The sequence below is a fragment of the Eubalaena glacialis genome, chromosome 18 (genome assembly GCF_028564815.1).
Source record: "Eubalaena glacialis isolate mEubGla1 chromosome 18, mEubGla1.1.hap2.+ XY, whole genome shotgun sequence".
Lineage (NCBI taxonomy): Eukaryota > Metazoa > Chordata > Mammalia > Artiodactyla > Balaenidae > Eubalaena > Eubalaena glacialis.
Window position 1 is genome coordinate 6,705,372 of NC_083733.1, and position 12,480 is coordinate 6,717,851.

The 12,480-nt window shown below is 45.4% G+C and overlaps 1 protein-coding gene across 1 annotated transcript in view; it reads right to left on the reverse strand.

Moving 5' to 3' along the window:
* The window catches only part of HSD17B2 (hydroxysteroid 17-beta dehydrogenase 2), a 70,705-nt gene that overhangs the window by 19,218 nt on the left and 39,007 nt on the right, over positions 1–12,480 (reverse strand). Inside the window, exons 2-3 of the mRNA XM_061173286.1 lie at positions 7,985–8,197; positions 1,239–1,424 (exon numbers count right to left, since the gene is read on the reverse strand). Of these exons, the coding sequence (XP_061029269.1) occupies positions 1,239–1,424; positions 7,985–8,197 (399 nt within the window). The remainder of the gene's footprint in view (positions 1–1,238; positions 1,425–7,984; positions 8,198–12,480) is intronic.

Below are 12,480 nucleotides of genomic sequence, written 5' to 3' on the forward strand. Positions count from 1 at the left end.
CAAAAAAATTGGAAATATTTTTGGGTTCTCATAAAATTTGAAATACAGTACTCATTGCTCTTAACCACCTTAGACGTCTCTCTCTCCATCCTTTCTCCTCCTCCCTCCCTCTTTTCCTTCCCTTCCCTTTCCTTCCTTCCTTCCTCCCTCCCTCCCTCCCTCCCTCCCTTCTTTCCTTCTTTCCTTCTTTTCTTCTTTCCTTCTTTCCTTCCTTCCTTCCTTCCTCAGGCCAACAAGCAACGCTAGTGACACACTCACATAGCTAGTAAGTTAGAAGTTGCTAAGTTAGAACCAGGGAAGAAAATATGAGGGACAACAATGATTGTCTAGAAAATACACAAAAATGTCTCCCTTAAAAAAAAACAAAGAAACCAAAACCAACCAACCAAATAGTTGGATCCTTTATTTAAAAAAAAAAAAATCTCACTCAGAACCAACTGATCCAACAGTGAAGAGTGGTATTCCTCAATGTGAAGGCAGGATCCTGGAGTCCAGAGGCCACCCTCTTGGCTTCCCTCTCGCCCGTGCAGTGGCCCAAAAGACAACCCCATGGACACCACTCAAAGCTGAGTAAGGCTCTGAGGAACCCCAGTTTGGAAATATCTGTTCTAGAAGAAAGAATGAGACATCACATACATGGGCATTTTTTATGGAAGGGAGATTGGTAAACCCTTGACTTGTTGACTATCTGTTCTTTGAAATGGAGAGAGATGAGTTATCAAATGTCACACCCTGCCCCAACTGCCTTGAGATTGCAGAACGATGGGAATTGTCTTATGGAAAATACTAGCAGGCAGCCAACTGAGACACAGGGCTCTGACAGTGCCAACAGAGTGAAGACATTTGCTATTCATCTCACAGGGAACAACAGAGTGTGCAGAATTCAGGGAGGGTTGAAAACAGGTTCCCTGTCACGATGACATTAACTGTATGCAGGGTTTCCTTTCCAAATCCAGGAAGCTTGTGCATTAGCGGTCACACTGTGAAGATATGTGAGAGCCCTAAATCCCAGTAATGAATAGATGAGTTAGAAGGTGGGTAAGAGTCCGTACATGAAAGGATTTGAAAGGAAAGAAAGGTTTTATTGTACTCAGATCAACGGTAAACACACGATTTGACTATTCTTCACCCAGCCCTGCATGAGAGTGCCCTGCTTTCTTGTTCAGCCTACAGGGAGCACTCCGAATCACATTTTGCATGACTGGCACCCACGACCTTGTGGGGAAAGGCCAACTCACCTGCCATGCTGCTGATGTTCACCAGCCTCCCCTTGGATTTCCTAAGAAGAGGCAAAAATGCCTTCGTGACTTCCACAGCCCCGAAGAAGTTCACAGCCATGCATCGTTTGTATTCGGTCATGGGAATGAGCTCCCCGTCAGTTGGGAGGCCAAGGACCCCAGCATTGTTGACCACAGCCCACAGTCCTGAGGACAGAAGGGAACAACTCTGAGGTCAGGCAAGATGGGAGAGTGGGAAGATTTTTAACCCTTCAAGCTCTGAAGTCAAAAGGGCCCCTTTGAGATTTAGGATCTAGGCAGATCACTTCAACTCTCAAACCTTAGTCTCCTTGATTACTTGTGAAATATTAAGCCATGGTTTTTTGGAGGTATATTCTTTTGCCCCAAAGCCCTTTCCTACATCCTGGCAGCTAGATATTTGTTATACCTGTGGAGGGATGATGCAGCAAGGAGGAGGTTTTTTTTGTTTTTTTGTTTTTTTAAAATTATTATTTATTTATTTATTTTGGCTGTGTTGGGTCTTCGTTTCTGTGTGAGGGCTTCCTCTAGTTGTGGCAAGCGGGGACCACTCTTCATCGCGGTGCGCGGGACTCTCACTCTCGTGGCCTCTCTTGTTGCGGAGCACAGGCTCCAGACGCGCAGGCTCAGTAGTTGTGGCTCACGGGCCCAGTTGCTCCGCGGCATGTGGGATCTTCCCAGACCAGGGCTCGAACCCGTGTCCCCTGCATTAGCAGGCAGATTCTCAACCACTGCACCACCAGGGAAGCCCAGGAGGAGGTTTAATCAAAGTCTACCTCATGTTTCTCCCTCAGAGGAGTGTGTGGAGACAGAATGATATCTTTAGGACATGCAGATATAAGACGATATATCTTATGTGCAGTGCAATGATATAAGATCCTGTCTTCCCTTTTCCTTCGACTAGAAAAGATTCCTTAGTCCAGGAAAACTAGAGCAGAAGTGCCAAGAGCTAAAAAGATTGCAGAGTCCCTGAGCTCTAGTCTCTTCCCCAGCCAGCCTGATCCCCTCGGCTGACTAGGATCACCAAGAGGGCTTGTTCACACACAGGTCGCCAGGCCCCACCTCCAGAGAATCTGATTGGGGGTGTCTGGCGTTGGGCCTGGGAATCTGCATCTCTAACAAGTTCCAGGTGATGCTGATGCTGCAGGCCTGGACCACACTTGGAGAACTGCTGTCCACAAGTAGTGATTTTTCATCTTTGACTGCACATTAAAATCACCTGGGGAGCTTTTTAAAACCCCAATGCCCAGGCCACACCCCAGCCAATTAGATCAGAAACTGTGGGGTGGTGAAGAAAGGGGACCTTGGCATTAGTAGTTTTTAAAATTCCCTACCTAGGTGATTCCAATGTACAACCAAGCTTTGGAGTCATTGCCCTAAACGGTAGCAGAGAGGTAATACAAAAACTCCAGATGTTTTGGGGGAGGGGGATCTGGAGCAGAAGTGGGTGACCTGGGTCCTCTTTTTTTTCTAATTTCTGGGCTTTTCAAAAAAAAAATAATTAATTTATTTTTGGCTGCGTTGGGTCTTCATTGCTGTGCACGGGCTTTCTCTAGTTGCGGAGAGCAGGGGCTACTCTTCGTTGCGGTGCGCGGGCTTCTCATTGCGGTGGCTTCTCTTGTTGCGCAGCACAGGCTCTGGGTGCGCAGGCTTCAGTAGTTGTGGCGCATGGGCTTAGTTGCTCCGCAGCATGTGGGATCTTCCCGGACTGGGGCTTGAACTCACGTCCCCTGCATTGGCAGGCGGATTCTTAACCACTGCGCCACCAGGGAAGTCCCTGGGTCCTCTTTACAGAGGAGAAACATCCGGGGTATGTTCAGCTAGATAGACCTGAAGCAGATATTCTGAGTTCCCTGAGCCTCGGCATGGTTTAGACCAGCTGTTTCTCAAGGTGTGGTCCAGAACCAGCAGCATCAGCCTCATTTGGGAACTTGTTAGAAATGCACATTCTGGAGCCCCACCTCAGACCTGCTGGATCAGAAACTGGTGATCAGAAATTGTTGTTGAAGCTCAGCATTGTGATATAACGTGCCCTCGAGGTAGTCCTGATGCACACCCCAGTGTGAGAACCAGTGGGATGCAGAGGAGCAGAACGAGCCTCAGTGCCAGCAAAAGCACAGAAATGGCAGGAGGCACCAGCCCGAACAGTGCCTTTCTGATGGCTTCCAAGAGGTAGGTAGCAGCCAACCTGCATGAGGACTGGACAGAGCACTGGACATCTCAGCAGAGTCCAGCATGAGGCACTGACCATCAGAGATGAAATGTCCCATCCCCAGGAGTTTAAGATGCTACCCTGGGGAAATGGGATAAAGCTCAAAATGACTGAAACAGTTTTCGCCACGTGGCAGAAAGACTGCTCAAAATAGAAATTGCGTTGACTTATAGAAAATAAAATTACATTTCTTGCACACCTGAGTTGGTGGTCTGACATTTACATGCAATAATGATTGGGAGCATTAAGTGAGATGATGCCTGGCACGTAGTAAGAGCTCAACAGCTATTACGAGGATGGTGATGGGAGGGGAGGATGCCTCCACTCCCACCTCCAAATGATGGTTTTAATTCACTCAGCCTGATGCACACCTTTGACCAGTCCACATGCAGGTGGCAGCTTGAGAATGCCCTAGAACAGGGGACAGCAAACATTTTCTATAAAATGGTGGATAGTAAATGTTTTAGCACTGCACGTCCTACTCACTCAACTCTGCCATTACAGACAATCTGTAAATGAATGGGAGTGGCTGTGTTCCAATAAAATATTATGGACATTGACATTCGTATTCCATATAATTTTCATGTGTCAAAAAATCTTCTGATTTCTTTTAACCATTTAAAACTGTAAAAACCATCCTGAGCTCACAGGCTACACAAAAACAGGTGGCAGATCTATAGAATATTCTTTAAATGACAAAGTTAAAGAGATAGAGAACAGGTTAAGGATGAGAATAGGGCTCTAAAAAGGTAGCATGAGAAAGCCTGGTGGTGATGGAACAGTTCTGTATCTTGAGTGAGGTGATTTTTGCGCAAAGCTACACGTTATAGAATTGCACACACACATACGCACTTGCATGTATAGCTGGTGAAATCTGAATAAACTCTGGGGATTATACCAATGCCAATTTCCTGGTTTTGATATTGTACTATAGTTATGCAAGATGTTAATACTGGGGGAGGCTTGCGTCTACTATTATTTCAAAATAAAACGTTAAAAAAAAAAAACAGGCAGGGCCACAGCTTGCCAACTCCTGCCATAGAACTCCAAGCTGGCCAATAAACCCATTATACCTGTAGGACTTAATAATAGTTTTTAAATAATATTAATTAATAATTAACAATATGTTCATAATAATTTTAAAATATGCGTGTAGGAACACAGCACAGTTGCTGGCCCTCTTGCAGGAGCTGAGGTTTTCTGGTTTATCCACGTGGCCCAGAGGGTTCTCTGGCAAACATCCTTGTTAGTGATTTTTAATGAGCCTACTTTACTGCTACACTTTCTTTTTGACTTGAGAGGCTGAAGTCGAGAGAGACCTCGAGGAGAGCAGGCAATTCTGTATTGGTATCGTATTGGTGTATTGGTAATTCTGCCTCAGAGGAGGATTGCTCTCCAGAAGGCTGGCCCCAAAATAGCATGGGCTCATACCTTGGAAAGTGTACTCGCTGGACCCCTTCATCCCAGGACACTGGGATGGTATTAGCGTATCAAGAACCACTACTTTGGGACTTCCATGGGGGTCCAGTGGTTAAGACTCTGCACTCCCCATGCCAAGGGCACGGGTTCAACCCCTGGTTGGGGAACTAAGATTCTGCATGCTGCACAGCGTGGCCTAAAAAAAAAAAAAGAACCACTGTCATTCATTATGGTCAATACTGTCCCTCTGGGCCTCACCAGATGGGTCTGTATTGAATATCTCCTAAAGATACCATCAAGTGAATAATAAGAGGGATAGTAAAAGGCAAAGCCAGGAAAACTACCTTTCTAGAAAACAACCACACACTGCTAAACTTGCTGAAAATTAATTTCTAATTACCAACCATCTATTTTTCTCTCCTCCTCTCATTTCTCAGATGTATATTGAGCACTTACTATATGCCAGGGGCTGTGCTTAATGATGAATGAATGGAAAATAGGAGTTCTTACTGACTGCTTGCCTCATGTCAGGGACTCTTGTAAGTGCTCCGTATATAATAACTACTCCTTCAATACCAAATGAAGCAGATAATATTGCTGTCTTTTTGCTGGGAAGGTCAGCTGTAAAGAGGATGTAAGCAGGAAGTGCTTGAGGCCTCCACGGAAAACCCCCAAGTGAAGGCAAAACAGGAGAAAGCAGAGCTAAGAAACAGAGACTGGGTGCTGATGATGTTGCTTAAGTGCCTGGATCCAGACACGCCTGAAATCAGTGGGCCTTTTTAGTTATATAAGCAAAATACATTCCCTTTATGCTTTAGCAATTTTGAATTGGGTTGTGTCACTTGCGTCTGAAAGAATCCTGTTGGAGATATGGTTCTGGTTCTCAAGGAACCTTGTGGTGAGGAGTGAGAGATGGACAGATTTGTATAATTGGTAATACCAGTGTGTGCAAGGATATCAGGTGAAGGTCCAGAACAGGAAGTGAATGATGTAACCTGGATTACCAGGAGGGTCATGCAAGAGATGTTTGAGCTAGATCTCCTGTGAGAGTAGAGTCTGCAGCTGGACAAAAGCAAAAGTCTAGAGGAATGGAGTGAGGCAAGAGGGAAATTTGGGTAAGAGGAAGCTGGACGTGCAAAGATGTAAACTAGTACATTCTATTCTGGAAACCATTCCAGAATTTACTGAGTGGACCAGCAGGTATTGCAGATTAAGGGTTTGGCAAGGGCCATTTTCCTGAAGGGCCTTCGAATCCTTGTTAAGCTGTTTGGTGGTGGATGGAGAACCACAGAACCATTCAATGAGGCAAAGCATAGGCCTTGCTCATGGGAGGAATGCAAGACATGGAGGCTCTGATTATCAAAAGGTTTTCAGGAAATGGATGACACTATAAGATGTGCACACTGTAAAGACCACTCTCCATTTGGAAAGCAATGGGGAAGGAAAGCCTGGTTGCACGGAGGCCATTGTGGGAGCTCAGGCGGGAGATGAGGGCCCCAGTTAAGCTGCAGCTGCCTGTGGATGATAGGAAGGGGCGGGATGATAAAGATATAGGACGTAGAATTGACAGGACTCCAGACCAATAGGATGCAGAAATCGAGGGTCGGCGGCAGGTCTGAGTGACCCCTCAGGTTGCTGACTTGAATGACAGATTAGGTGGCAGTGCTGGCGTTTGAGCCAGTGTCTGAGCCGTCGGATGCAGGAGGGTAAACTGATTTGCAGACCGGCAGCAGAGAAAAAGATAATGAGGTCAGTTTTTGACAAATTGAGGTGGGATGTCTGCTAACCAATTTTATATGCATATAGGTCCTGACGTTTAGAAGAGAGCTAGGTTGGTAACACACATTCAGAAGTTATTGTATTAAATCGCAGTGTTTCTCAACTCTGGCAGAATATTAGCATCACCTGGGGAGCTTTCAAATGTACTGATACCTGGGACCCCCAAATGGGATCTTCTTTACAGTGGCCATTCGCAGCAAAAGGAGAGCAAGAGTACTGGCCTCATTGTGGAAGTATTAGCTGAGTTATTGTCTGTAGATACTGATTTAATCTGTTGGGGGAAGGTCCCAAGTTGGGTGGGTATCACGGGTGTGTGACCTGTGTTTCAGAAAGGTCTCATGTTTGGTTTAATTTTCTGCTGGCACCACCTAAACATCTTAAACATTTTGTAAACAAGGGGCCCCACATAATTTGCATTTTGCCCTGGGCCCCCCAAGTTACATAGCCCATCCTGGGCCCAAGCATAGGTATTTTAAAACACTTCCCAGGTGAGAATTCCTGGTATAGAGAGAGAACAGTATAGCCTGGGAAACATGGAGTGGGAAGTTTGGGGTTGGAGTCCTCAGTAACATTCACATTTAGGGGAATGGGGGGAGGGGACGGAGGAAGAGGTTCCCAGAGAACAGTATAGCCTGGGAAACATGGAGTGGGAAGTTTGGGGTTGGAGTCCTCAGTAACATTCACATTTAGGGGAATGGGGGGAGGGGACGGAGGAAGAGGTTCATACAGGAGAAGCAGAAAGAATGATCAGAGAACTAGGAGGGCAAGAGAGGGCTGGAGACCCCAGAGCCCAAGCAGGGGAGGATAATCAACACACTGAAACACAGCAGAGAAATTAAGAGCTTGGTGTTTAGGATAATACTGATTCGCTTGGCCAGACCAGTTAGGGAGGCATGGTGAGAAGTGAAAACAGGGTGGCAGGGTTCCAAAGAGCTTGGCTGTAAAGGAAGAGGAAGAGAAAGGCAGTGGCTAAGGGAAGGCAGTGATTATGAAGCTATTTTCTTAAGTCTAATACAAGTTAATATCAGTGAGAGGAAAGAAATGAGGAGGGGCAATAATTAATGGGAGAGTGACCAAGCAGATGTTGGAGGGAATGGGATGGAGAATTCTGTAAGTTCTGAGGACGGACCACACCTGACTCATTCCTAATGTCTTCATGTCTGTGAAAGGTGCCAGCGTGTGGCAGGTGCTCAGTACAGGGGTCTCCAGGTGCCAGAACAGACTAGAGGACAATGGTAATTAGAGGCTGGAACCAGTGTTGGGCATATTGCAAGGAGGGTGGAGGGCACTCGAGGGTGCAGGTGGCTGAAGGCAGTACCTCTGTTCTGCACCTTTTCCTTCACTTTGCTGTGGGCATCTTTTATCTGTTGCGGGTTGGTGATGTCCAGCTGGAGCACGGAGAGACGCTTGGAGCAGGTTCTTCGTAATTCCTCTGCTCCTGATCCCTTTTCATCCAGAACTCCAGCAAATACTGTGAAGCCCAACTCGTCCAGATACTTGGACAAAGCATGGCCAATCCCAGAATCGCCACCTGCAAGGGGTCAAGGCAATACAAAGTGGGCTCAAACCACAATGGCAGGAAAAATCATTGAAGAAGAAAATCACTGCATGCTATTTATGATGGTCCATGTTCTCTGGAAAGAGTAGGTCTTGAGGAAGTTTGTTGTTTTTTTTTTTTGCTAAGTGGTAAAATGGGCAGAGAAGCCACAAGAGACAAATTTCTCTGTATGAAAAAAAAAGGGAGGTGAGGTAGAATTTGAGGTGGGGGCATAAGTGGGAGGAGAAATGCTGATGAGGAGGAGGGGGTCCAGGAGTGGCTGGTGGCCAAAGAACGTAGGAGGGAAAACTAAGACATCTAATGAAAGCTTTTTTATTAATCTCCACATGTAGTATTTTATGTAATAACCTCCATCACTGCATAAAATCTTCAGTAAAACATTCATTACAAACTAATACTTTGGAGTTGATTTCTTCATTTTAAAGATGGAGCAAAGTGTCGGGTCCTGCTTCATAGTGGACCCAGGACAATAGCAGAGGCTGCCCACAGGGGCCAGTTCCTTCTGGATTATGAAAGATGAAGGCTCATAGCTACCTGCCCTTCTCACCTCAGAACTTTTTCCCTAGCCATGGCCTTCTCCCAAACCACTGAATAGACATCAATCCTAGGAAGACAGCTGCAACAGAAACCAGATAGAAATCCCTAAGTGCACTGCTTTGTGAAACCAGAGGATAAGATCATATGTAAAATACATGTCAAGCCTACCAGAATCTGAGATGGGAGTTTACCCAACCCACTCTGGAGGATATTAGGATATATGGACCCTAGAGAAATTGTTTCACACCCACAAGTACAAACGTAGATACCTGAAATTCCGAAGATGAAGATAATGTGGACATAAAATCACCCTTTGAGCCATACCAGAATAAACGTGTAACAATTAATATGTTTCTACAGCTCTAAAGACGAGAGATCATCTTCACATTGGCTGTGTCAGGCAGTCTTTCCTGTAAACCTTGAGGGAATCTGTCTTGTCAGCAGTTGGGGGCTACAGTCAGGCATCCCCCTAAGAATCAGAAAATTCAGGAAATCAGCATGCTGACAGTCAACTCAAGGATCAGTATGTAAGTGATCAGAAAAGATGTCTGACTTCGAAGCTAACAAGACCTGCCTGGAATCTGACCAGAAGTGTTACGGTCTCCAAAGAGAGGATAATCACCATCAAAAGGCACAAGGACAGAGAAACAGGCATTCACAGATATTGCTGGTAAATGTGAAGGGCTGAAACCTATGACCATTTTAGATATTGAGACCCAAAAAGTCTCAGTATCTGTCTTAGAGGAAAAACTCACATGTATTCAGAGACAAAGGATGTTCTTTACAGGACTGTATATAATAGCAAAAGAAGGAATTAACCTTAACATCCATGAATTGGAGAATGGTTGCATAAATTATGGTACCTATGATGGAATATGACACAGCGATTTTAAAAGATAGGGTAGAACTATATAAACCGGCATAGATACTGCTCCAAGACACTTTGTTAAGTGACATAAAATGTTACAGTACAGCAATTATTATACAGAATTCAATGTATGACCCAAAACAGGGGTGGAGGAAACGAATTCTCTACCTACCCATGCATGCAAATATAAAAGGAAGGATTTGGAAGGAGAGACACCAAGATGGTAATAGTAGCTGCCTCTAGGAGGAGAGGCAGAATGGACGGAGCTTTGTTTTACAATGTTTTCCATTTTTGCTGCAAGAGACTACTGATTTTTCTTGTGTAATTTCTCTTCTTTTAAAGGTCATGCCAGTTAGAATGAAGATGGGCCCTATAAGTGTAGGAAAAGGTATTACCAAGAGGCCATTGTAGGTGGCGTCTGCAAACACTGCCCAAGAGAGTGCAGCCTTAGGAAGAGGTGCGGGCACTTCTGCCCCTCAGACAGAAGATGTGGGCACTTCTGCCCCTCCTAACACAAGATGAAGGCGTCTGGTTACCATAGTTGATTGCACTTTACTTTGTTTCTTGTATGTCCACATCTACCTGTGTGTGCATGGTTTCCTGCCTGGTCCTGGTCAGAGAAGGAGACCGTACCATTTGAGGCAGACCTAAGCATCTGGGCCACGTGACAGATCTCTGCTGTGCTGTAAATTAGCACATTAGAATTCTGGTTTTAAAATATAATACTACATGCATATAACAATTTTGCGAGCCCTGCAAATGTAGCTTTGCCCTGTAGAAATGGACCTGCAGTTGGACAAATCCAGCTTCGGGGTCTGCGTGGAAAGATTGTGAAGGAGTGTGTGTCTTGTATCAAAGCTTCTTATTTATGATATGTAAGTAGAATAGAGCAAATGTTGTTTGAATCTTTGTTATTTTTAGTACCATTTCTCTAATAAAGCTAAGTATTTTAGAGGAAAAAAAAAAAATGATCTGAGGCCAGATCTTTGACAGTGGCAAGTTCACCAGGTGGTGGGTGCAATGCATGTGGCCTCTCCCTGGAAACCACCAAATGTCACTGGTGGTCAAATCTGTCTTGTAAAATTATTCTCCTCATGTCTCCAGTCGAGATTATCATTCCCATTTTACAGATGGGGAAAGTGAAAATGAGAGAGGCCAGGGTCACAGAGATAGAAGGGATGGACCTGAATCCCAGTGCATGACTCTTCCTCATCCTGGACCACCTTCTCCTTTATCTGTGAAAGCAGAGAAGGAAGGTCTGGGGAAGCCAGCCTCTGAATGAGCCTCTTGTGGCCCAGCAAGGAAGGATATGAATTAACCTGAAAATAACTAACTCAGAACCAGACTGGAGTGAAGCGTGAACTTGGAGCCAGGTGATACACACTCTGCTGGGTGAGAGCAGGTGTTCACAGAAGGCCCCTCCCATTTGCGACGCACCACACCCTGTGCTTCTGCCTCCTGGGTGGTGTGGCTGGGCATATTGGGGCCATGGGTTTTAAAGCTCCCAGTTCCCCTGAAAGGTTTGTGTCATATCAGGATGCCAGCGTGTTCGCTCTGCGCAGAGAGAATCATCCTGTGGTGCAGAGATGCAGGCTGTGGCCTTCAGCTCCACGCAGCAAATAAACTCAGCCAGGGTGCATACCAAGGAAGGTGAGAAAGGGTCATCTATCAGTGGCTGAGTGGATAAACAAAACGTGGTCTATCCACACAAGGGAATATTATTCAGCAATAGAAGGGAATGGAGTTCTGATACACACTACAACAAGGCTGAATCTTGAAAACATTATGCTAAGTTAAAGAAGGAAGAGACACTTTGATCCTGACCCCATTTTCTCTGAGTAGAGAATGATCCAAAGACAGTTTCGAAGGTAATGCCTTAGACCAGCTTAGGCAGCTTCGTGAATCCAGGATCTAACTCTCTTCGGAAAGTTCCTAGGAAGAGCCTGGCCTACGGGAGATGCTAGCCACAAAATGAGAGATGACATATTGAACTTTACCGAGCCCTGTGGTCCTGGAAAACAGCAAAAGTTAAAAAACACTTCCACTCTTTGTGTTCTGGGAAATAGTTTCCTGCAAAGGAGTCACCTTCTCCATGTGAATTAGAGAGGATTCAGGGATGCCCTCCTTGTTTACCAATGACAAGGCCAGACCCAGGCCCTCCAAATTCCCACCCTTTGCTTCATAAATGACAAGCTAAACGGTTTGTCCCCCGTGAGTCACTGGAACAAAATGCTTGTTAACCAAACTTTGGTATAGATTCTTTCCTTCCCCCAGGTCCTGGCCCACCGTCAGCCTGAGGCAGCAGATAGCCCCTCCGGAGAAGAGGCTGGCCTCAGAGAAGATGGTCCCTCCTCTGCCGTCTGATCACTCCTGGCCTATCCCCACTCCCCTCACCTGGTTCTTTTCAGACTTGTTCACCCTCCCCATGAAAGCAAAACTCTTTTTTGTCTAACCCTTGAGATACTTGCAGACCTGTGGTCAAAGTGTTCCCTTCACTGCAACAGTCCTGCCCCTGGCCCCATAGTAATCCTTTAGAGTAAGGTCTTTCCATACAAAATCTGGATTTGTTTTTTTTATTTGACAGTGAATTAAGAAAGCCAAAGTTCACGGGAGGCCATTTGTTTGTCCTTACCAGCGAGAAGAGGTAGCATAGAGGCCTGGTTTTGAGCCTGGCCCCACCATCCCTACCTGTGCAGCCCTGGTCAGGTTATTTAACCTCTCTGTTCCTCAGCTTCCTCATCTGTAAACTAGGCTTGATAATGGTGCCTACACCAGTTGATATTTGTGATGTGCTTAACAGTGCCTGTAATTACTATAATAGATCTTTTTTTTTTTTTTTTTTTTTTTAATA